The 27,158-nt window shown below is 39.1% G+C and overlaps 1 protein-coding gene across 1 annotated transcript in view; it reads left to right on the top strand.

Annotated features, from left to right (window-relative positions):
• Nucleotides 1–552: 552 nt before the first annotated feature.
• Nucleotides 553–27,158, top strand: part of GPR39 (G protein-coupled receptor 39) — a 267,807-nt gene continuing 241,201 nt past the window's right edge. Inside the window, exon 1 of the mRNA XM_072613286.1 lies at nt 553–1,765. Within this exon, the coding sequence (XP_072469387.1) occupies nt 913–1,765 (853 nt within the window). The 5' untranslated portion in view covers nt 553–912. The remainder of the gene's footprint in view (nt 1,766–27,158) is intronic.

Below are 27,158 nucleotides of genomic sequence, written 5' to 3'. Positions count from 1 at the left end.
ATACCAAGGCATCTGCAGAGACCGAGGCTATTTGTTTTAGAGAAGAGAAGGTGCTCCACTCAAGCCAGAGCAAACAGCCCAAGGAATTCCGACTCTTGCCTAACACTTAGGACTGGACTAGGGTGCGGTGGAAATGTGTGTGTGTGTGGGGGGGGGGGGGGGGTGCCCATATGTGTGTAGGGTTCAAAAAGGAGTGGAAGGGCAGTTAGTCATCCCCAAATTAAGTCTTGCATTCAAAGTCAAAATGAAAAGGTTATCAGAATCTTCCTAGACTTCTGTTCTTGTCCCTATCCCTATTATTTTCCCAGGCTCTGGTGCCTTGGGGGAGGGGGAAAGGAAAGAAAGGAGAGGTTTCGGTGACACCTCACCCAGTGCCAGGAGAGCAAGGATCTGATTTCAGGGAGGGTGGTTCCTTTGCCAGGAGCGAAGTCGTGTCCACAAAACTGAGTGTACATTGTATTTGATCAGGTACTTAATTAATGATTAACAACAGTTGTCCCCCTCCTTCTCTGCTCCAGGGAAAGAACTGGATAGGAATGAGCAGAGGTGGAGTTAATCCATAGGCAAGAGAGGTGGAGACATTCACCCACAGCTGGGACTGAGTAACTCTCTCCACTAACCAGACTGATTGCAAAAGTTCTCTTTCCATTTTCCCTTTCACCGTGATTCATGCACTCCCGAAGACTTGGCTGTCATGTTTCTTGCCATGGTTCTTTTGAGTTGAAGTTCTTCAGGAAATTTCCAGCTGAGGGCAATCAGCAGGTGAATTCATTGATAAGGTGAAAATTGCATTGGGATACCTGCACTACCAGCTCTGCTGAATTAGGAGGAAAGATCTAGGGGGCCTGTTCCTGGAGGGAAGAAGGTCTGGTTTTACTGGGGAGCGGATCAGGAATCAGGCTTTCTCTGCTCATGGCTGCCAGCAGAGACTCAGCTCATGACTGCTCCCAGGTGATTGACCACAGCCATGTCCCAGAGTTTGAAGTAGCCACCTGGATCAAGATCACTCTCATCCTCGTCTACTCGATCATCTTTATGATGGGTATCCTGGGGAACAGCGTCACCATTCGTGTTACTCAGGTGCTTCAGAACAAAGGCTACCTGCAGAAGGCAGTCGCTGACCATATGATAAGCTTGGCTTGCTCGGATATCTTGGTCTTCCTCATAGGCATGCCAATGGAGTTCTACAGTGTGATCTGGAACCCTCTGACTACAAGTAAAAATAACTTGTCCTGTAAGTTGCATACTTTCCTCTTTGAGGCCTGCAGCTATGCCACACTCCTCCACATCCTGACTCTCAGTTTTGAGCGCTATTTGGCTATCTGCCACCCCTTCAGGTACAAGGCACTCTCAGGGCCCCTTCAGGTAAAGCTGCTGATCTGCTTTGTCTGGGTTGTCTCTGTTCTGGTGGCACTGCCCCTCCTTTTTGCCATGGGCATTGAATACCCTCTGGTCCAGGTGCCTAGGCACCGTGGCCTCCTTTGCAATCGTTCTCGGACACTACACCTCGAGCACCCGGAGGCTTCCAACATGTCCATTTGCACCAGCCTCTCCAGCCAGTGGACAGTTTTCCAATCCAGCATCTTCATTGCCTTCATCATCTACTTTGTGGTCCTGCTCTTGGTGGCTTTCATGTGCCGAAACATGATGCGAGTGCTGATGAAAGGGAAGAAAGGCACACTGGCAGTGAGGGGGCAACCTCAGATGAGGAAGACAGAGAGTGATGAGAGCAAAGTAGCCAGGAAGCAGACCATCATCTTCCTAGGTGAGTCCCTGTCCCAGAAGGCAGGGGGTCATGCACCTCCTTTCCGACTTTTGAGTCTCAGCACTAAATCTGGGACTTCAATGGAAAAAGCACCATCAAGTATTTAAAGTCTAATAGCAACTCCTTTGCATAAAAATGGATTTGGGCTGACAAATTCAGAAGCAAGATTAGGAATTTACGTGATTTTTTTTATTCCTTCCCCTCCCTCCCTTGATTGGCAGTGTGAAGAACTTTGGGTTACATAAATGGTCAGATGCTATCATTATGTTTGCTGGTTTTTCTTAATTGTTTTTCTTTGTAATAAAGGAGGATTCTTTTTTTGGGGGGGAGAGATATGTATGTACAGGGTGTCCCAAAAGTCTTAGTGCAGTTGTAAGGTTTAATAGCTTGTGACTACACTAAGACTTTGGGGGATACACACAAATGTGTATGTGTATATATTTATGAGGTGAAAATTGCGTTGGGATATCTGCACTACCAGCTCTGCTGAGCTAGGAGCAAAAAGATTTATGTATGTATATATTTCTGTGAAATATGAATTTCACATTCATATATATGTGTGTATGTATACACATATATGTATATACAAAACATATATACATATACTTACACATATATGTATATATCCAGAACTAATTCTGTCATAAAAGCAAAAGGTATCAATACAACTTTTTTTTTTTTTGGAAGAGGTAGCAAGAGGTAGTAAATCTCCTTGAGCCAAGGAGATTTAGGTTCACATTCTGAAGGATTCTGTCTGTATGTCTCTGGCAAGTCTCTCGAGTTCTCAGGGAATGCCCAGGCAACTTTATAAGACTGCAGATTTCAGGTCAGTTGCTAATTGTCTTTGATATCCCCATCAGGGAGTTCCCTACACAGATGACATCATGGTCTGGACCAAAAAATAAAAACGGTGGGCTAGGAATCAGGAGATCTAACTTCTCTTGAAGCACTACCATACACTTATGGTGTGGGGAGAACAGAATTAGAAGTGTAACTTCTCCTGCTCTCAATTTTTCCATATGTAAACTCATACTAAGTCTATTGATCTAAAAAGGACCTAGTGAAGATCACATGAGAAAAATCAATGCAACAAAGGGGCTATGTAAATGCAAGAGTATCAGTATGTTATTACAGTAAATTTCAGTAAAATGTAAGCTTCTGGGAGCAGGGGTTATTTTCATTTTTGTACTGGTATCTGCAGTGACTAACCCAATAGGAACTTAGGAAATGCATATTGAATTGAATTATGAAGTGCCTCCTTTGTCCTGGAGTCTGTTTGCTTGGGTAATTTCTTTTGGTTCTCGTTTTTCCTCCGTGCTCAGAGAACTACCTGGATCTGATATGTTCTATGGAGGGTGCTATTTCCCTGGCACCAGCTGCTCTCTCTGCTACCGTCTGGAGCCTTCTTCACAAGGCTGGAGTGCTCTGATACGCCTTCCCTGGGTACTGCTTGGGTGACAACAGTGGTCTGTCTGCCTCCTTATCACAGCTTCCACATGCAGCAGTGATGTTTTGTTGAACAGAACCAGAAGGACTGCACAGATTGCTAGAACTTTTTTTTGCTTTCAATCCTTGCAAATATCAAATTAAGACAGGATGAAAGTCTTTTGTTTTCTAAACTTCTGTGATTATTTGTTTGCACTTAAGGGCCTTCTTCATTCTTTGAAAAGATAAGCTCCCCATGTTTCATATACTATGGAAATCATAGTACAGAGAAAAGTGCAGGCCAATGCCCTTCAGGATTTTAATGGAAGTGTCTTAGAATCATAGGATCTTGGATCTAGTGAGGGCCAGAGGTCATCTAGTCAAACTCTCTCATTTTACAGAGGAGGAAATTGGAACTCAATGAGGTGAAGTGACATATCCAAGGTCACATAGATAATAAGTAAATGTGGGATTTGAACTTGGTCCTCTGACTCCAAATGCATCATTCTTCCCACTGTGCCATTCTATCCCTGAAATCAGAAGGACCTGAAAGGACATTTAGGGAACATCAACTTCTGACTTTGTACTTCTTGTTTTTCAGTGGTGTCCAACTCTATATGACCTCACTTGGGGCTTTCTTGGCAAAGATATTGGAATAGTTTGTCATTCCCTTCTCCAGTTCATTTTTATAGATGAGGAAACTAAGGCAAACAGGGTTAATGACCCACCCAAGGTCACAGCTAGGAAGTGTCTGAGGCTCGATCTGAACTAAGAGGATGAGTCTTCCAGGCTCTAGGACCAGTACTCTATCCACGGTGCTACCTACCTGCCCCAAAACTTCAGCTAGTTTCTTTATTTAGAACAAATGAAGGTCCTAAGGCCCAGAACAGAGAAGCAAATGGCCCAGGATTACATAAGTTCAGGATAGAGTCCTATTTAGAACCAGGTTTCCTGACTCCCACTCTAGGGATCTTTGTGTAGGGGAGGAGAAGGAAACTTTTTCAGGAGAGTTGTTTGTTTGTTTGTTTTTAATGGAGTAATGGTCAGAATGTAGTAACAGAATTGAGAGAGATGTAGTTAGGTTTCCTGTTGTGTTTTGCTGGGGGAAATCCAAGAATCGAGACCTAGAACTAGATAGTCCTGGGAGGAAATCTTGTATGTTTAAGATACCTGACTTGTTGATTGACTTTTCATCTGGTAGGACATCATTCCTTTAATTTAAAGATCATGAGAGGAGAGCTGGAAGGGACCTGGAAGGCCAGCTAGTCTAAACCCTACATTTTACAGATTAGAAAGTGGAGGTCCAGGGAGGTGAAGTGACATAGTGGACATGAGAAGTGGGGTTTGACCTCTGCCCCTCTGATCCCAGAATCAATGCTCTTTCCACCAGAACACACTGACCCTTGCAAGGTTCAAATCCTACTTTCCCTCTAATCCCCAGAGATAACATGTTAAGTAAGCATTTTAAGAATGATTTGTTCAGGAAATACATTGGGTCTTTTAATATGTAGATGATCCCATTAATTCTGATCTGGCATTGTGATATACTTTAGGAAAAAGGGGGAGGGAATTATGAAACTTCCTAACAAAACAGAGGAAATTAAGTTTATTTTCATATGAAAATTGCTGCAAGAAAATTATTTGACATATAATATAGCTTAATATTTAATATTTAGAGGGAAAAATTATCCCTATCTTAAATTAACATTTTCTCATGCATTCTCTCTTCATTCTCTGGGGAATGCTAGAATTCCAAGTATGGGAAATACTGCTTTTAGCTGTTTCTAGTCATTAGTTCTTTCATGTGAATGGAGATCAGATCATGGGGAGAATAGACCTTCATAGGTCATAGGATTAGAGTTAGAAGGAACTTGAAGGACCATTTGGTTCAATTTCTTAATTTACAACTGCAGAAACAATCACATGGATTAAGTGACTTTCTCAAGGTCACATGATATTAAGTGGTGGAATCATGATATGAATTCAGCTCCTCTGACTGTATATTCAGTCTTCTTTCCACTAAACCATACTCCTTTTCTAAAGTATGAAGGATGAGGTTGGGATTAGTGAGTAGGGAACAGGCAGGAAAGGGGAGATGGGGCAAAGCTCATAATTTTGACTGGGACTGCTGTTGTCAGCCTATGGACTTCCAGGGCCTATAGAATCATTGGAAGGAGTCAGGGAATCCACATGTACACTAAACACTTTCATTTTTTAATTTAACTGCAACATAATTTGCAGCTTTATTCAGTATGTTAAATAAACATACCTTTAGAAGGCTGAATAAGCACATGTGTTTTGTACACACATGTATTATTTTAAAATTGTACATTGATGCTGGTGGTGAACATAATACAAATTCATGTAAAATGTATTATTGAATTCATGATAACTTTTTGGCACCATATATGTCTTGGTGGATACTACTAGTTCATCTGGTTGGTTGTTGTCAAAGAGGACCAAAATGATATAACCATGATAAAGTGAAGTTTCAATGTGTATGACTGTGACTGATCAGACCACTATGAGCTCAGAATTCTCTACCACAGATTGGGCACAGATAGTCTGTGTGAACATTTGGGGTGGATACTCCAAATTTGCACATCCTACTTTTCCTTTGTGCTGTTTAAATTCTGCTTTCACATGGAGGAGGGGCCTATGAAATTCCTTGATGTTCAGAATGAACCTTCACCTTCAAGGTTGGAAACTACTGGCCCAGGACTCTTTACTGAAAAGTCTATACAAATAGTTAATATTTTCTCTTTAATTTTTGACCAAGGATTATATTCTAGGAGTCTATGTGTCCAGTCTTGTGATAGAGTCCTCACCCCTCTCTAATGATGTTACCTTGAGGCAAAAAAACAAAAAAACTCAAAACAATCCCAAAGTTCCTGGAGTAGAATCATAGAACTTAACAAAGGAAAGACAGTCACCTTTAGAGATCATTTAGCCTAGTTTGCCTTGTTCAGCCTTCATGTCTGTGTCCACTTCTCTTCACCAATGGAGACTATTGATGGTAATAAGTTTCCTTACATGAGAGGTCGTTCGGGGTATAAGAGATTGATATTTAGTATATGCCCTCTGCAGCTAGCTTTCCAAAGCACTTTGTTACATTCCTCTCATGTTGTATTTCAAATAGCTTTTAAAAATGTGATTCTCACTAATTAACTCCAGTAAGGAAATAAATTAATGAAGTGAAAAGAAAGAAACCATGCCCTGCATCCATCAGATTAATACAATGCCATTTTCTTTGTGGGTTTTATAAAAATGATACTTTGGGGGCATTTTTAACCCAGAACAAATGAACATATAAATTGTTTACAAATTGCTGAATTTAATGTGGTGACTTGGTTGTCTTTTTAGTATTTCATTTAACAGATGGAGTAAATTAAAACAAATATTTGCTCATTTCAAACATATTTTGCATTTAATGTGAAATGTAAATGATGCCATGGAGCAAGATGTCTTTGAAGCTCTCTTCAGGCAATAAGAAAACAATTAAAGACTTTCTTTCTTGGGTTGTAAAAAAAAAAAAAAAAAAAAGGCTTGATTTCTGCATAAAAATGAAATTCATAAATCTATGAATGATGAGGAAGCCCATGCTGAAAATATTAATTTTTCTTCTTGTGTCTTTCACTGCTGTACCTCTGTCTAGTTGAGTTCTGAATTGGAGAATAATGAAAACAAATTAAAACTGGGAGAGAGTGAGACAGGGTAAGACTAGTCACTGTTGCTCCTTAGGATCTCCCTAGCAATTGGTAGGAGATAATGCAAAAGTGTAGACTCCTGGAAGTATTAGGGCTTTTACTTGTCTGTTGTCAGCAATCTCTGTGAGAATCAATAATGGGCTTATGCTGCTCTTTGGAAAGGTTTCCAAAGTTTACTTAACACAGACTAGTGACAGTTTTCCCATCAGCCAGGGCTTGTATAACTGGCTTATAATTCTCTGCCCTCATGTTGGGGAAGCAACAATTGCTTTGAATATTTGTAACTGGAATGTGAAAGCTAAGGGACTTGGACCTTATTTTATTTTTAAATTTAAATGATGCCATTTGCTTTTTAAACCACCACTGACATTTCTTGATATCCTTTTCCATGCCTCCCACTTTCACTTTGCAACTCCAGCTTCTTTCTCATAAAATAGAGTTCAGCAAAACAGCAACAGCATTTATTAGAGCCTATGACATCTGGCATCTGTAGTCCACTCATCACCGCCAAAAGGAAGGGATGTGTGTTTTATCATCTGTCCTCTGGAAGCAATATTGGTCATTGTGTTAAATGTGAATTCAGCTGCTGATTAGCATTGTTTTCATCTATATTATTTTAGTTATTATGTATATTACTCTGGTTCTACTTTATTTGCTCTGAATGAATTCATACAAGTCTTCTCATGTTCCTCTGAGTTCCTCATATTTGTGATTTTTTGTGGTATAGTAGGGTATGACACTTTGTTTAATCATTCTACTGTCCAGTTTGGTTTTTTTTTTTTCTGGCTACCATAAAACATGTTTCTGTGAATATCTTGGTATATATGGGACCTTATCTATTTATGCCTTTGACCTAAGTACTTAGTAGTCAGATCACTGAGTCAAAGAGTATGAAAAATTTAATCACTTTTCTCTCATAATTCTAAGTTTGTCAGAATAATTAGACAAGGGGTGAGGAACCTGTGGCCTTGAGGTCACATGTGGCCTTCTAGGTCCTTGGGTGTGGCTTTTTTGACTGAGTCCAAGTTTTACAGAACAAATCCTTTATTAAGGGGATTTGTTTGGTGAAATTTGGATTCAGTCAAAGGGCTGCACTTAAGGACCTAGAGGGTCACATATGGCCTTGAGGCTGTTTGGGTTCCCCACCTGACTAATACACAGATTGACCCTCTCCAATACTAGCGTCTGCTTTTTATTAAACTCTTTCACAATTTGATATAGCTTAGGCATTCTTTATGTGGAACTGGAATTTCCTGACCTTGGTATGGCAGATTTCCAGTCTTCAGTGGGAGTATTTTCACTATAAAAATATGTAGGTATGAACAGCTACAAGAATCAGACTTTGCTGGCTCTCATGGCCTGAAGACAGTCACACTATAGTAGCTAAATAGTGTCTTGAAGGTCTTCAGGTAGATTTAAGCTTATTAAAGCTATAAAACTGCATTAAGACTTTTGCAACACCTTGCATTGTAAAGGAAATGCAGGTTTGTTGCTTGTAAGACCACAAGGTAACTAGAACTAGGTGCACCAAATCATCAAATTAAATAAAGAAACACTTGTAATGAGATATCAACGGATTGTAGGACAGTAGCTACATTTCAAATGTTTGAAGGTGCTTAAAATATTCTTAACTACATTAAATACTGGTCTCCCCACACACATATTTGTTGATATACTCATTTGCTTGGCAAACCCTTCCTTTACCCATAGTGCAAAAGAAACTTATTGTTGGAATATAAATTTAGAACTTGAAGGGACCATAGAGGTTATTGAGTCCGCAACACTCACATTTTATAGATGAGGTAACTGAGGCACAGAGAAGATAAATGACTCACCAAGGGTTGCAGAACCAGTTAGTGTCTGACTCAGTTTTTGAATCTAGGTCTATCCTGACTCCAAGTCTATTAGTGGTCTACCTGTTATTACTCCAGGCTGCCTCTCTCTAGCAATAACTTTGATGGAATCACATTAAATTCCAGATGAATTGGGTCTGAATAAATAAATCATTCCCATAAGCATATTTTTTCTCTAGTGTGGGGATATTCAAGAAACTTCATATCTTGACCCAAATTATCTAGATTATCACCTTCATTTCTCCAGCCCCTTAGAATTCTGTCTATTCAAGTAATCAATGTTTCTTTCTTTTTTTAAAATTAATTAATTTAACTTTAAACATTCATTTTCACAAAATTTTGGGTTTCAATTTTTCTCCCCATTTGTCCCCTCCCCCCACCCCAAAACACTGAGCATTCTAATTGCCCCTATCACCAATCTGCCCTCTGTTCTACCATCCCTCCCTTCCCTTGTCCCCATCTTCTCTTTTGTCCTGTAGGGCCAGATAACTTTCTATACCCCTTTACCTGTATTTCTTATTTCCTAGTAGCAAGAACAGTACTTGACAGTTGTTCCTAAAACTTTGAGTTCCAACTTCTCTTCATCCCTCCCTCCCCACCCGTTCCCTTTGGGAAGGCAAGCAATTCAATATAGGCCATATCTGTGTAGTTTTGCAAATGATTTCCATAATAGTCGTGTTGTGTAAGACTAACTATATTTCCCTCCATCCTATCCTGCCCCCCATTGCTTCTATTCTCCCTTTTGATCCTGTCCCTCCCCAAGAGTGTTGACTTCAGATTGCTCCCTCCTCCCATTGCCCTCCCTTCCATCATCCCCCTCCCCACCCTGCTTATCCTCTTCTCCCCCACTTTCCTGCATTGTAAGATAGGTTTTCATATCAAAATGAGTGTGCATTTTATTCCTTCCTTGAACCAAATGTGATGAGAGTAAACTTCATGTTTTTCTCTTTTTCCCCTCTTTTTCCCTCCACTAAAAAGTCTTTTGCCTGCCTCTTTTATGAGAGATAATTTGCCCCATTCCATTTCTCCCTTTCTCCTCCCAATATATTTCTCTCACCACTTAATTTCATTTTTTTAAGATATGATCCCCCATTCACTCTGTGCTCTCTGTCTCTGTGTGAGTGTGTGTGTGTGTGTGTGTGTGTGTGTGTGTGTGTGTATGTAATCCCACCAACTACCCAGATACTGAAAAGTTTCAAGAGTTACAAATATTGTCTTTCCATGTAGGAATGTAAACAGTTCAACTTTAGTAAGTCCCTTATGACTTCTCTTTGCTGTTTACCTTTTCATGCTTCTCTTCATTCTTGTGTTTGAAAGTCAAATTTTCTTTTCAGCTCTGGTCTTTTCATCAAGAATGCTTGAAAGTCCTTGATTTCATCGAAAAACCATTTTTTCCCCTGAAGTATTATACTCAGTTTTGCTGGGTAGGTGATTCTTGGTTTTAGTCCTAGTTCCTTTGACTTCTGGAATATCCTATTCCATGCCCTTCGATCCCTTAATGTAGAAGCTGCTAGATCTTGTGTTATCCTGATTGTATTTCCACAATACTTGAATTGTTTCTTTCTAGCTGCTTGCAATATTTTCTCCTTGACCTGGGAACTCTGGAATTTGGCCACAATGTTCCTAGGAGTTTCTCTTTTTGGATCTCTTTCAGGTGGTGTTCTGTGGATTCCTTGAATACTTATTTTGCCCTCTGGTTCTAGAATCTCAGGGCAGTTTTCCTTGATAACTTCATGAAAGATGATGTCTAGGCTCTTTTCTGATCATGGCTTTCAGGTAGTGCCATAATTTTTAAATTGTCTCTCCTGGACCTATTTTCCAGGTCAGTTGTTTTTCCAATGAGATATTTCACATTATCTTCCATTTTTTCATTCTTTTGGTTTTGTTTTGTGATTTCTTGGTTTCTCATAAAGTCATTAGCCTCCATCTGCTCCATTCTAATTTTGAAAGAACTATTTTCTTCATTGAGCTTTTGGGCCTCCTTTTCCATTTGGCTAATTCTGCTTTTGAAAGCATTCTTCTCCTCATTGGCTTTTTGAACCTCTTTTGCCAATTGAGTTAGCCTATTTTTCAAGGTGTTATTTTCTTCAGCATTTTTTGGGTCTCCTTTAGCAAGGTGTTGATCTGCTTTTCATGTTTTTCTTGCATCTCTCTCATTTCTCTTCCTAGTTTTTCCTCCACCTCTCTAACTTGATTTTCAAAATTCAGTATTCAGCATTGTTTTTTCTTATAGCACAGTGACATTCCATTCCATTCATGTAACACAGATTGTTTAGCCATTCTCCCAGTGATGGTCATCCCCTTTATTTCCAGCTCTTTTCTACTATGAGAGAAGCTCTACACATTGGTCTGTAGGAGGCTTTTCTTTTTGTCATTGACCTCTTTGGAGTATATATCTAGCAGTGTAATTTCTAGGTCCAAAGGTATGGACATTTTAGTTACTTTCTTTGTATAGTTCCAAATTATTTTTCATTATGGCCCCCAAATCCTCATAACTGACCTTCTCCTGACACTACTCTTCTAAAACTGTTCTTAAGAGTTGCTAATTACTTAATTGCCACAACGAATGTTCTCTCCTTCTTCTCCGTCTCCTGCTTCTCATCCTCCTTTAGTTCTCTAGCTTTTGATACTGCTGACTCTTTTACTAGATATTCTTTCTTTTCATCACTTTGTTCCCTTCCTACCTTTCTAACTACCCTCCTCCTCTCATCTCCCTATCTGTTCATCCCCCTCATCCCATAAAGGAGCTGTCTTTGGTTCTCATCCTTACAATGTTTAGCATGTCTATAGTCAATGATTTTCATTTGTTCATTCATTCTCTTTACATCTTCTCCCTTGACCTCATTTACTCCAATAGTTTTAATTACCACTTCTACCTAGATGACACCCAAGCAAATATTTCCAACTCTGACTTATTTTCTCACCTCTCTACCAGGAGACTCAGTACCTTAAATTCAAACCAGTTGTGTTTGCTTTATTTTTAGACCCAAACTTATTTCTGACCACTATTTCTGTCTGTGACATCACCATTCTTCCAATCCCCCATACATGTAACCTTGGTAGTAGCTTTGATTTTCCCCTTTCTCTCACCTCTCATGTCCTATTCATAGTTAAGCCCTGTCATATCTACCTGTCAACCTTCCTTGCATTTGCTTCTTCCTCTCTATCCCCAGTGCTGTTACCCTAGTATATAAGCACTTATCCTCCAGCTGAACTATTCAAAGAACCTCATTACAGGTATTTCTGCTTCTACTATCTCCCTCTTTCAATATATTCTTGATATTCTGCTAGATTTTTTTTTCTTACTCAAAGATCTAGCTATGTTACTGCTCTCCTCAGAAATATTCAGTGGCTTTCTATTACTATTAGTAAAGTTCATTCTGATTTGTAGGGAAGTCAAGTCTATTAAAAACTTGATATCACTTTACTTTTCATTGTTTCTCTCATTACATCCTTCTATGCATTATGTACTCCAGTCAAACCTGACTCTTCTGAATGCTGAATAACCCTCCATGCTTTTGCTCAGGCCATTCCCTATGACTAGCATACATTCCTTTACCACTCTTGCCAATGGAGTTGTTGCCTATATTTTAAAGTCTTTTCAAATATAACCAACCTCTTCTAGGAAGCATACTTTTACTTTCCTCCCTTATCCCCCAGTGATGACTTTCCTTTTCCCCTGTATAATGGGAAGACCTACCACCAGCACTGGGAGTGTTTTTCTCCCCCATTACCTTCCTTGGCCCTAGGTCATCCTAGACTTATGAAAAGACTTGCCATCACTAGGCTCTCCCTCCCCTATTATGCTCCTCCTTCTTCTGGTTATTAGATTCTTCACATGACTTTGATGAGATATAGAAACAGAGGCTCAGAGATGGTTAAGTGACTCCCTCAAGATCACATCAAATAAATAATAGAGCTTCAGCTTAAACTCGGGTCTTTTGACCTAAAGTTAGAAAGGAGTCCTAAGGTGAATCTGGGGAAAGGGTGCTACATATACAAAAATATTTATAGCAGCAATCTTTGTGGTGGCCAAAAACTGGAAATCAAGAGGATGCCCATCAATTGGGGAATGACTGAATAAATTATGGTATTTGAATGTAATGGAATACTATTGCATTATAAGAAATGATGAACAAGAAGACTTCAGAGAGGCCTGAAAGACAATCTGATCCTGAGTGAAAGGAGAAGAACTAGGAGAACTCTGTGCACAGCAATGACCATGGTGTAAGAGAGATTTTTTATGGTAGACTTGGAACTCCATTGCAATGCAAGGACTTAAAAAAATTCCCAATGGTCTTTTAAGGCAAAATGCCTTTCACATCCAGAGAAAGAACTATGGAATTCAGTAGCAGAATGTAGCAGATCATTTTCTTTTGTATTATGTTTTGGTTTGTCATGATTTCTCCTATTCATTTTAATTCTTCTGCACAGCATGACTATAGTAAAAATGTGTTTAATAGGAATGTGTGTGTAGAACCTATATAAAATTATATGCCGTCTTGGGGAAGGAAGGGGAAAATAAGGGGGAGGGAGGGAGGAAAAATCTAAGTTATATGATGTGATTATAGAACACTGAAAATAAATAAAATTAATAAAAAATAAAATAAAATAAAAGATGAATCTGGAATTTGTAGCAATAATTTCCAGGAGGTATATTAGCTATATATAGGCTGTACCCTATTTTCTGACAGTTTACAGTGAGCAGCTCATTTCTTCAATCACTCTGTCCCCATCATGCCTGCACACCATTCTGAACTTGTTTTCCTCTACTTCCTACAGAGAGGTGGCATTTTTCAGTTATTTTAGTAGTATAGTGAGGTGCAATATTGCGGGAAGTGTTAATTTTGTCTGTCTATTCAGACTGTTGAGGCTTAACAAGGAAGGACAGCTGATACTTTGCCCTAGGTGGTAATATCTGGGATGAGTGGGCCAGAGAATGGGGTCCAAAGAACATTTTGCTACACATCTCTGCTAGTTTATATCCTTGCAAGGAAGAGGGGATATTAGCCCCAGAAGATGGAGAACAAGGAAAGGCTTCAAGTCACTTCAAGGTTTCATGAACTGTGGTGAAAGGGTTGCTCTCAACCGAATGCTACCAAAAAGGCATCTCTTGGTGGATAAATGGTGGGTAGTGAAGGACCACCCTGGGAGAGGCATAGTTCACTGGATTAGCTGTTTGCTGGGAAGAGAATTTCTATTCACAATTACACTGAAAAGAGAGCGCCCTTCGGTGGTAGGATGTTCCTCCTTCCCACTGAGTGAAAAGAGAGCACTTCAGCTAAAGTCTCAAAAAGTGATATCAAGTTTTGGATTGACTTGACTGTCAGACAAATAAGGCAGCAAGATCTGAATTCAAATCCTGCCTCATCTACTTAATATCTGTGTGAACTTCAACTCACTTAATGTCTCCTAGTTTTATTTTCTTCATTTTACTGAGACCTCAGTAACTTCAGACTCAGTGGCCTCCAAAGTTCCTTCTAGCTCTTGCTCTTTGATCCTATGATCATTCCAGGAACAGAACAGGATGTTTAAAATGACATTATCTTATATATAAATTCCTAAGGACATGTATTGTTTTAGGGAAACAGACTGCAGTCCAGGTGCTGTACTACTTGAAAAAAGAGGGAGAATGACCTGGCTCCCAGGAGATAAGCACCATCAGTACTCTGATAGAGAGATATTTGAAGGACTGATGTGAATGGCAGAGAAGGAGGGGTTGCTGAGTAATGACAGTGGTAAAGTAAAGGTTCAGAATTACCTGTGTGGAACAAGGCCTGTGTTCACTCTTCTTCCTGCTCAGTTGTGTTAGAAAACATGAAAGGATGTAAACTCAGTACCAGCAAAAGGGGCAGGGATCCAGGGTTGGAAGATATCAGGGTTTTGTGAATTTAAGAAAAGGAAGAAAGGTCTAAGACAGGTGTTACCTCTCCCTCTGATTGGAGTGCTGTGGGGTAGAGCACTAACCTTCCCCCAAAGCCTTCCTTGATAGAGGAACCTCTTTTTAAATCTTCCTGCTATCTTCATTTTCCCATCAGTTGCTCTGCTTGACCTCATCTACATGAAGCAACATGACCCCAGGTTGGGTACACACCTGCAGTACCTCCCCACCTCTAGCTTTTCAGCTTCCATTAGATTGTAAGCTCCCTGAGGACAGGCACTGACTGTATCTTTTTCTTATTTTTATCCCCAGCATTTAACACAGTGCCTGGCAGTTAGTAAATATTTATTGGATTGAATTGAGGTTTGTTATCAGTAGAATCAACACTCTAAAGGGATCAATGTAAGGGAAACACAGAGGAGGAAATGGACTATTGAGGGAGAGGGAAGACTTGGACCTGGATGAAAAATTGCTGAATGGTAGGAGGGAGAAAATCGTTTTTACCTGGAGTCTTTGATTCTGAATCAAAGGCATTCAGAGAAGAGAAGGCTTTGCTAACTAAGGGAGAGAAATTTCTTGCCACTTGGCACTTCCTAGTTAAAAACCTTCTGTATTTTACACAGAGTCTAGCATGGTGCTGATCACAGAGCAGTCATTCCCCTAAATCCAAAACTAGACTTTAAGAGGAAAGTCCTTTGCTTAGGATTTAGACTCTGTTTCATCACATTAAGAGCTGAGCTGGCAGATTCTGGAGGTCTGCAAATACCTCTGGCCAGCCAATTCCACAGCCAAAGGACTAGAACTGAGTTATGGTCAAGACTCAGATCAAGAAGAAATATAGGCAAAAGAAAACAACTGAGAGGGGACCAAACATCCTGTATCTGTTGGAAGACCAGGATTAACTATAGGAATCTTTATAAACTGTAAACCAAAAGTAAGCTCCTTAAGAATAAACTGTTTTGTTCTTTTTAACTGTGTGCCAGCACCATGTCTGACACACAAAGGGTACTAAGCAAATGCTTGTCTGATTGTAACTATATCCCCATCCTACACTAAATAACCCCTTATAATTCTTCAGAGTAAATTCCCTTTAAAAATCTAAATGTTTGGTATGATGTCATTGGAGGTAGGTGGGAGGCTGAAAAGCTATATAGCACAGGAGGGCTGGGGACAGAGGTGAGGTAGAATAGGAGTTGGAGTAGATGATCCCAAAGGTCTCTTTTAGTCCTGAAATTCTGTGATTCTACAATTCCAAGTCAAATGTATGCTCTTTTGACATCATCTCAGGCATTTGCAAACCATGCTGCCTATACATTCACCATCATCCTCATCCCTTGCCACTGGAAACCTGGGCTTTGTCCCTAGCGTTCTGGACTCTGGTCCATGAGCTTTCCCTTGCTTGTTCAGAATCTGGTCTCCACAGCTTGAATATTTCTAAACCATGCCTCTAGTTCTTCTACCTATCCTTTATGTATTTTCTTCCTCCATGTAGGCTTCTTGCTTTGTGGATTGTCTAGATTTTAGATTTTAAAAAGTAATAGAGAAAATGTTGATAATGCAGATTAAATTTTAAAGCGTGTGTACTTTTTTTTGTTGTTGTTTTGGTCATTTATATTTGTATCCCAGGACATAGCATAGAACAGGGATGGGGAACCTATGGCCTCAAGGTCACATATGGTCCTTTGGGTCTTCAAGTATGGCCCTTTGACTGAATCCAAACTTCACAGAACCAGTCTAGGTCCTCAAGTGCAGTCTTTTGATTGAATCCAAACTTCACAGAACAAATTCCAAAGTACTACCCCAAAGGATTTGTTCTGTGAAGTTTGGATTCAGTTAAAGCGCTTCACTTGAGGAACTAGAGAGCCACGTGTGGCGTTGAGGCTACAGGTTTTCCACTTTTGACATAGTACCTCATATATAAGTCCTAAATGAATCATTCATTCATTCATCCAAAATATACTCAGTGCCTAAAAGCTTCACTCTGGAAACTCCTTAAGGGAGTCAGTTGTGCCAAGTGGTCTGACATGAAAATTTGTCAGAAAATTTTGGGTTCCCTGTCACTGGGAAGCTAGTTGCTTCACCACTTGGGAGCATTAATTCTCTCCACTGAAACTCTAGGAAGCATTTAAACATAGCTCACAATTACACAGGGCAGCTAGGTGGGGTAGTGGATAGAGTGCCAGGTTTGGAGTCAGGAAGATTTATCTTTATGAGTTCAAATCCAGCCTCAGATACTTCCTAGCTGTGTGACCCTGGGCAAGTTCCTTTACCCAGTTTGCCTTAGTTCCCTCATCTATAAAGTGAGCTGGAGAAGGAAATGGCAAACTACTCCTGTATCTCTGGCAAGAAAACCCTAAATGGGATCACAAAGATCATACATGACCGAATAAGAGTAAATTTACATAGCCCTTTACAATTTACAAAACACTTTCTTTGAAACAACCTTGCAAATTTGTCATTAATTGTCTCTACTTAATAGACAAGATAATAGGCTTGAAGTGGTGAAATAATCCTCTAGTAGTCACATAACTAATATCAGAGCTAGGATTTGAACATAGGTCTTCTATCTGTAAGTTAAGTAATATTAAATCCAGTTCACTTGCATCTCATGACGTCATCTCCCTGATGTCACAGTCCTCTTGGAGAACAAAGAACAAACAACAGCTGTCCAGCATTCTGCTTCTCAGGACACACCTCCTGAAACATTTTTTCATTTAGCTCATATGGAAGAAGAAAGGCTAAAAAAATTCCCAATGAAAAGTTTGGAAAAAGGGGAGCATATCAGACTCATCCATGCATGCATAGTCCAACCTTTCGTGTTTCCTACCAGTTTGTAGAGCCTGACAAGGTCTACTGTATTTGCACAAGGTATGAGGAGTAGCTGAACCTGAGCAGTGGAGTAATTTGCCCACATCTGATCAGCTTGCATTGTGTTCCTTGGGGTATCTGTTGGTTGGGTGGCAGTAGTGTTATTTGTGTATGACAGATACTGTGGAGAAGTCAGCCTGGTAACATGTGAGCTATGTCACTTGTTAAACTTGGAGTTGGCTTTAGAACCGAAGGTAGGCATGCAGAATTGGAGTTAGCCCACCCAGTTAAGAGGAAGAAAGCTCAGCAGTTTTGTACAGAGAAGATATATATGTATTATATATATATATATATATACAATATATTTTCTATATATAATATGTATATCATATATAATATATACATATACATGCACACATGTGTATATGTGTATATGTATGTATGTGTATGTACACACATACACACATATATATTTTTTTCTCCCTCCAAGAGGGGGAAAAGAATCTACTTTATAAGAAATGAGATGACATAATGGTATAGATTTTTGTAGCCATACTCATTTGATTATCAACTCTGTACCATATCTTTGAAAGAATTATAATATACAGTTATCAGGAAATGAAGTTTTCTTTTTAGCATTTATATACAAAAATTTAAAAGACTAAATATACCTCCAAAGTGATAGCCACCAAGTTTGCCTATCAAAAGAACCACTATGAATCATCTTGATTTTTCAAGTGAAAACTTGATTTGTCACAATCAGTGAATATGTTGCCTTGTTGATTGAGGGTCTCTCCCTAGATACTGGGAAAAAAAGCCGAAACTCTTTGGAACCATCACTTCTTTCTCTCATAACTCCATATCTCTTTGTCTTTAGACCTTTGCTCCAAGCTTACTTTTTCCATAAGCCACCTGACTCTAATCAGCTGAGTATCTTCTCCAAGATATTTAGTAAATATTATTGAGTGCTTATCATTTGAACAGCTCTGAACTCTGAATTATGGGCAGGGGTGTGCTAGATCCAGCTCATGCTGGTGCATAAGAGCCAATTGTTAAATTTTTGGTATAAGCATTTGCACTTCAGAAAGGCTTGATTTATTGTTTTGTTGATTGTCTAGTTTTAAAAACTGATCGAGAAAAATGTTAATAATGCAGATTAAACTTAAATATGTGTACATTTCTTTCCCCAGAGAGTTGTATGTCACTGATTTTCAGGTACAGGAAGATCTATTAGATAACAGTATGTGTTATAGGATTTTAGCCTGCAAGATACCTCAGAGATCATCTAGTCCAACTTGTTTAGTCATTTCAGTTGTCTGACTCTTTATAACCCCTATTTGGGACTTTCTTGGCAAAGATACTGGAATGGTTTGCCATTTCCTTCTCCAGCTCATTTTATAGATGAGGAAATTGAGATAAACAGGGTTCAGTGACTTGCCCAGGGTCATAAAGCTAGTAAATATCTGAGGTTGGCTTTGAACTTGGGAAGATGTGTCTTTCAGACTCCAGGCCCTGCACTTTATCCACTGTGTTACCTCATTCTTTTGCTCTGCTCCCACAACCTCATATTAAAGAGGAAGAAGAATGTGGCTGAAAAAGGTGAAGCAAGTTATCCCATGTCAAATAGGTAGTAAGTGGCAGAGCCAGAGTTGGGAACCCAGACTCTCTAGGCCCAAATATAGCACTCTTTCCACTTTGCCACATTGTCTCCATTTATAAAAGCCCTGTTCTAAACAAAGACTTTCTACGCTGGGAGCACCTGAGAATTTGTTCCACTGTCAGTTTTTGACAAAAGCAGGATCATCTTCGTTCCAGCATAGGCCATTAGAATAGGACTCTAGTGGAGCTATTGGCCTTTTATCTTATATAGGAATTACACTGAGAGGGGTCTTTGGCAGTCATCTAATCCAGCCTCCTCACTCAACAAATGAGGAAAACAAACCCCAGAGAAGTGACTTTTCTCAAAGTCATGCAGGTACTAAGAAGCAGAACCTGTGATTTAAATCCTGTTCCTCTAACTCCAAATCTAATACTATTTCCAGTAGTACACTCTTCTCTCCATGGGATGAGGCAAAGCATTTGCCATGTATATGGAATATTTGAAGGAAACAAATAACATTGCCTGTAAAAGAGACGATTTTAAAAGGTAGGGGAAACAGAAAGAGACACACTCATAACCTTCAAGTATTAGAAGGCAATAAGATAGGGAGAACAGATTTGAACCCAGAAGGCAGAGCCAGGGGGAATGAGTGAAAACTGTAAGGAAACACACTGAGGATATAGTGTTATGTGTGAGAAACAGTGATAGGGCTAATATAGTTGGACTGAAGAGTACACTGACAGAGTAAAGTGTAAGAAGACTGAAAAGACAAGAAAAGGACAAGTTATGAACAGCTTTAAATGTCACTCAGAGAAGTTTATGTTTTATTATGGAGGTAGGAGCAAGTCGTGAAGCTCACTGAGCAGGAAAGGTAACATAGTCAAGCATACACTTAAAAACCTTAATAAATGTTTATTGAATTGAATTGAAAGACTCCCAGATCTATATATCCAGCCCAAATATCTCTTCTGAGTTACAATTCCACATCACTGTCTTTTGGACATCTTAATGAATGTCCCATAGTCATCCCTAATGCAACATGTCTAAAACAGAACTCATTATTTTTTTCCCCAAATTCTCCCATCTTACCAACTTCTCTGTTACTATCCAGGATTCTAGCATCATCCAGGCAACCTAGTTTTGTACCCTCCGGGTCATTCTAAGCATACACTTTTAGAAAAACTTACTTTAGCATCTGATTGGAAGATGAATTGGAATAGGGAGAGACTTGAGGAAGGGAGACCAGTTTGAAGTTTGAACAATAGTACAAATGAGAGATTATGAAAGTCTAAAAGAGGATGAAAGGTAAGCAGTAAGAATGGGATTTAAATCAGAGATGTGAGTAAATATGACAAGATTTGGCCTAATGTGGAAGTTGGAAAGAGGAGAATGTTTTTAGAGAAAGACAATGGGATTTGTTTTGACCATGCTGAATTTGAGATACCTTATGGAAATCTACTTTAAGTTGTCTAAAAGGTAGTTTGGTGGTATGGGATGGAAGCTCAGGAGAGAGTCTAGGGCTGGATATCATTTATATAGTGAGATGATTTAGAAGGTGAAGAGAAGAAGGCCAAGGACAGAGACTTGAGGGATGCCCATGGCTAGTGGGTGTGACCTGGATGAAGAACTAACAAAGGAGACTGAAAATGAGCAGTTAGAAATATAGGAAGATAAACAGGAGAGAATGGTGTCATGAAAACCTAGATGGGCAATAATATCCAACGGGGTCAAATACTATAGAGAAGCTATAATGAATGAGGACTTCGAAAGACCATCAGAGTCATTAATTAAGAGATCACTGGTAATTTTAGAGAGGGCAGTTTTAGTTTAATGATGAGATCAGAAACTCCATTGCAGAGAGTTAAGAAGAGAGTGGGAGGAAATGAAGTAGAGTAGGGGCACCAACTATAGATGGTTTTCTTAATGAATTTAGATGTTGAGAACAGAGAGATATAGTGATAACTATGGAGAATGGTATGATCAAATAATCATTTTTTAAGGATGGAGGAACATGGACATTCTTATGGGCAGCAGAGAAGGGATCATTTGATAGAAGCTTGTCATGACAGTGGAAGTAATTTGCAGGAAGAGATCAGATCAAGGATACATAGGGCTTTGCCTTAGAAACAAGAAGGGCCAGTTTTTCAAATGAAACCAAAGCGAAGGACTTAGTGGGAGAAGATGTCTGTGATGTGAGGTGAGGAGAAGGGAAAAAGAGGAAACTCTCAGTGATTAGTCTCCATTTTTCTCAGTGAATGATGAAGCAAAATCTTCAAAGGAGGTGGTGGAAAGGGGTCCTGTGAAAGGCTTGAGGAGAGGTGAGAAAGTTTATAACAACTGCTGGGATAGGGAATAGATTAGGCAGAAGTAGAACATTTGCCTTGAGTGCAATGAGGGCCTAGTTGAGATTAGATAACATAAATTTGAAGTGGACTGAATCAGCACAGTTTTGCTGTTTCCTCCAACTTCTTTCAGCAGTAGGTGAATAGAAGTGAAGGAGGTACATAGGGGAAGTTATCTAGACTTGGGGTTTGGCAAGGCATGATCAGCAATAGAAAAGGGGACAAGAGATTCAAAGGTAGAGGTTAGGGTAGTTGGTTTAACCAAGGGATCAACATAGGGAAAGGAAGAGAGCGTAACCAGCCAGTGCAGAGTTGATGGAATGGGAAAGAACTGTGAGGAGTGGAGGGAATGCAAAATGTCAGAGGACAGAGAACAAAGTTAGGTTGGGGGTCCTAAGGAACAGGAAAAGAGGAAATAGTAGAATTATGATCATATAAAGGAATTCTATAGTTTGTAAACATTTAAGGGAAACAGTTTTGAGTGATGACAAGATCAAGGGCAGGACCATTTTCTATGGATAGTTGAGATGAAGTGAAAGAAGAGGTCACAGGGACTGAATACATTGAGGAACTGGGAAGTTAGGGAATTACAAGAGCACCAACAGGCAAGCCCTCTAGTATGCGCCAAGATACAAGGGGGAAAGGAAGTCTGTAGGCCAGGCATTGAACTCATTGAAGAAGAAAGGAGAATGTTTTGAAGGTAACAGTGTGAACCTCAAAGGAGAAGTTGTTTAGTGAGGGTTGTTGAACTCTAGAAGTAGCAATGAGGAGCAAGGAATATTTCAACTTCCCCATGGTAATCAGTGAGTTGAGGAGTAAGAACATACATGTTCTTATGTTTCTCCTATTTTCTTCATTATTTTTAGCATCTTGAGGTCAGGAACTCCATCTATTTTTTTCTCCTACATCCCCCTTGACCTCTTGGTGTGGGAACCCACACCTCAGGGCCCCTGCCTTCTTGGGGGAGGGCTCCTTTCTCTCTGAAAAGATCAGCCTCATTCTTGAGACTCTCAGCCAGGAAGCTAGTTAATGAGAAATCCTCTGGAGGGGAAGCTGATTCATTCTCCTAGGTCACGAAATAAGCATCAGATAAGGAACATTTGTCACCACCAAACTCATCTGATTTTGCATAGGCGGCTTATGGAGCAAAGATTAGTGACCTGGTTGCTAGATATCTGATTCATTTAGTTGTATACCTAGTATTTTTCCAACTACATTTGATTGCAATATTAGTTTTGACTCAGTTCCTCTACTCAAAATCCCTGCCTCAGATGTCGAATTGCAACTTTAGTTTACAACTAAAGGTTATTTACAAAAAGGAAATAGGATATAAATGACATATTAAGAGTCAAGTGAAAATCAGAAAAGTCATTAAAATTAATCTGTTAGATTCTCTACTTAGAACATTTTTCTCCTTTGCTTCAACTCATGTCTGATTAGTTTTTGATTCCTGTAACATTTCAGAGGTTCTCTATTGCTATAGTAGCAGAGAACTCCTCCCCCAAACCATTTCTTAAAAGAATAGGGCAGGAACCACAGTAACTACCTTCCCAGGTAAATTCCACATTAGAGCCAATGATAGTAACTTTTATTGGTAAGACCAGGCTGGAGGTGGGGCTTAGGTGATTGAGTATGCAGGAAGAGAGAGAGATTTCCTTTTCCCCCACTGTTACCTAGACTCTTTTTTATATAATCTATGAGGGTCTTGCTGGTAATGTGGGTATTTTGCTTAAACCTAAGCTATATCTCCAGTGGGGAGGTATGGGACCGGGAAGGGGGACTGTAATTTCCTGGGTTGGTAGAACTGTTGAGGGACTTATTTGAAACAGGGGAGAGAATGGAACATGACGACATAGTCCTGCCATAGGGAAGGTTATGCTGACATAATTACAACTACATTACCTTCCATAGTTGAATATGTTATAATAAATAGAGAGAGTTCAGTCGAGGAGACTTTACTTACACTCTCATCTCTATCACTGGCTAACAGTATGACCTTGAGCAAGTCACTTCACTTCCTCTGGGCCTTCAACTCCCTCTTATGTTAAATGAGAATGATAGACTGGATAATCTAAGATCCCTGCCAACTCTAAGACCACATAATCTATGATTTTTATCCTAAAATAGGTTAATGGCATAGCATGAGTGGATGCTGAACTCTTTTGTCCTCTAGTCATCTTAGCTCTATTAGGAGGAAGAAGGAAGGAGAAGGGGAGTTTATGATAAATACATGTGTTGATGCTGTCTTCATGTACCTTTAAGGCCAAGGAATTATTGGCCACAGAAATCAATACATCAAAATGAATTTTTGGACGAGTCTCATCAAACCAAGCTTTATTTCCAAAAGCACTTGCAAAACACTGCCGGGAGGAGGCAAAGATGACTTTCATTTTCAAATAAATAAAGTTGATGGCTTAGACATTACTTATGTCTCTGGAGCCAATTTGTAATGTTAGTGCTCTTTGCAAACCAATTGTTCCCAGAAACCACATTTCCCGATGACCATTAAAAATTACACAGCTGAAACCACATTCTACTTCTTTTGCCCATTTTAATAATAATAATGAGAATGTTAAAATGACATTCTGCATTTTATTACTTTTGTCGCTAAGGTACTCAAAGCCTTCTATGGGCAGTGCCTCATCAATCTTCATTACAATCCAATGAAGCCTTTTGTAGCAGGTAATATTAGTAATTACTATTTGGTTTGGTAAATAAATACTCATAGCAGAAGGAAATCTACATAATACTGGACAGGACTGGCTTGTGGGTAGAGTCAAAGCCACGAATCCTGGGTTCTAGTATAACTTTTATCCCTGCCTTACTGCGTGACCTTGGTCAGTCACTCATGGACTCAAGGCCTTAGTTTTCTGTTGACCTAACGGAAACTATGTCTGCCTCTCCCTGTCTCATAGTAATGTCAGGAGGTTTAATTTACTCAAGTATAGGAAAGTGCATGAAGTTCTTTGGGAAAAGGGGATCATAAAAATATTCATTCATGCTGGTTTTCTACTTGATTTGGGGCCCTAGAGGATTTAATAAATTCATGGAATATTTTTAGAGAGGCAGTATTACTATATTGGATAGAGAGTTGGATAGAAAGTTGGACTCAAAGTCAGGACAACCTGAATTCACACCCCACCCCTGACAAATACCAGCTTTGTGACTCTGCAGAAATCATTCAACCTTTTTAGTTTCCCAGGGGTGTATCTCTGCAACTTAAAGTCAGAGAAGGACTGGACCTAAATTGATAGAGGGAGTTTCCTCACTTGACAGTTCCTTATACCAGATCTAGTATACTAGTCCCCATAGAATTTTCAGAATTCAAAGCAAGTTTAGAAGTCACTTGGTTCAGTTCCATTTGGCAGATAAACAAACTGAGATCCAGAGAAGTTAAATTTCATTGCTTATATTCATAGAGCTAATTAGGGGCAGAACTGGAATTATAATTGATTCTTTTTCAATACTCTTTTAAGAAAAAAAAGATTACCCAAGACAATTCCAAAAGACTCATGGTAAAAAATTCTATCTCCATCCAGAAAAAAGAACTGATGGAGTCTGAATACAGACTGAGGCATATTCATTCCACTTTCTTTATTTTGTGTGTGTGTGTTTTCTTCCTCTTGTAAACTGTTTCTTCTTTTACAACATGACTAATATGGAAATATTTTTATATGATTGCACATATATAAACTATATCAAATTGCATAGGGAGGGGAGCAAGGGAAAAGAGGAAGGGAGATAATTTGAAACTAAAAATTTTATAAAACCTGAATGTTAAAAGTTGACTTTACATATAATTGAAAAAAAATAAAATACTATTAAAAAAAGATCACTTTCCAAAGCATTGGTCTACTTGATTATTGCCCAAAAGGTGACCATTTTGGCCCAAGTCATGGAATAGGTTTGAATAGTTATTTTTCTCTTGGTGAACATTCTCTGTTCTAGAAACTCTCCTTAAGATTCCTCTAAATACTTTTATATAGAAACATTCAATCTGTCACTGAAATATAAGAAAGCTTTTTTGTGTTTGATACTATCACAAAGGCAAACCCCTGTTTGAGAGATTGCTTCTACCATATTGTTGTATATTTTTGTCACTAGTTGATATGTACATGTGTGGATATTTATATATGTCGAAACACACATAGAGATAGCTTTTATTTGTTTGGTGTTATTTCTGTCATGTTTATGAAAGGGCCCAGTCTCATAGGAAAATAATTTTGATAAGACCTTGTAAGCCTAGGTAACATATCAAGGGATCATTCTACATGGAGCCTATGACCAATCAAAAAGTTCCAGAACCTTAGGGGTATTTTATTTTCCCAACTCCATGTAAAGAGTAGAGTAGGAAGACAGCTTATATTTCTTCCCCAGTTAAAATTTCAAGGAGCCCAAGGCACATGTGGAAAAGGAGGGAGAAGAGTGAACAGCTCCTGAAAAAATGATTAAAGGGCACAGATGAGAGGGTCAGGGTGTATTGTCTCCATCCACAGATACTTTTGCTTTGCCTCGGTTGGTAGATTTACAGGTCTAGGAGGCATACCCATTGGGAATCTGAATAAAGAAGCATTATGGAATCAAGGATTGCCACACATCACCCAACTGAGACTAGCTGACTCTAGATTATGTATTCTGATAGGTAACTAAATAAAAGTGATGGTCCTGGAGTCAGAAAGATCTGAATTCAAATCTGGTCTCAGACACTAGCTATGTGACCCTGGATAAATCATTTGACCCTGTTTGCCTCAGTTCCTCATCTGTAAAATGAGCTTGAGAAGGAAACAGCAAACCACTCTAGTATCTCTGCCAAGAAAACCCCAAATGGGGTCACAAAGAATGGGATGTGACTGAAATGACTGAACAACGAAAATAATTTCCTCTTAAAAGGAATGCACTATCTTGTTTCTGTGCAGTTGTTGAAGGCAGGAGGGACTGATCATTCTTGGCTGAGACTGACTGATGCAGTACTTGTATGCTACTCAGGTCCTATGGAACAGACTCTACCCACAAAACACTAAAAAAATGTACCTCAAATATTGATAATAACAAAACTTCCAATATCATTTGAAAAGAGCTTTAGAAAAACTGAGTTTTGGGAAGAAAGTCAGGAATCTTAAAGGATGTCAGACTAATTTCCCACCCCCATTGTCCTGATTTGCCTGGTATTTTGACATAAGGAAAGATGGATGGGCCCTCGTTTTAAAATATTTTTTTCTTTTTCTCACAAACTGGATAGTCATCAACAAAGATGAAAATTTTAGTATACAAAGCAAAATGAAGAAGAGGAATGTATATGTCTGTGAACTTCTCTTACACATAGTTTTTTAAAGTGTGTATTAACCTTAACATGCTACTGCATTAGTGGAGATAAACATTGCTAGACTCCTTTGTAAATGTCACCCTATTTACTGTACCAGCTCTCCCATCTAATTCAGAGTTCTTATCTCTACTATCTGGCATGGGACTCTTACCAGCATTTATATTCTCTTTGATATAGAGCATTCCAACTTTAATGCAAGTTCTATTTGACTAATAGCAATCCATCTGGTGCCATAGACCCTCTTGTCATTCTGGACTAATAATTTTCTTTGTGTCTGAGTGTAGCGCTTGTATACTAAATCTACTTTTTTGGTTGCCAAAAAAATGGGTTTACTGAGCATCTACTGTGTGTTTAGCACAGCAAATAATTATTGTCATAGAATATGGATGTGATGGGTGCTATCCTAGATGTTGATGAGGCAATACAAAGATTTATAATATGTGATTTCTGTGCT

This window comes from Notamacropus eugenii, chromosome 5, assembly GCF_028372415.1.
Source record: "Notamacropus eugenii isolate mMacEug1 chromosome 5, mMacEug1.pri_v2, whole genome shotgun sequence".
Lineage (NCBI taxonomy): Eukaryota > Metazoa > Chordata > Mammalia > Diprotodontia > Macropodidae > Notamacropus > Notamacropus eugenii.
The sequence above is the reverse complement of the archived record's forward strand: the minus strand, read 5'-3'. Positions and strand labels throughout refer to the sequence as shown.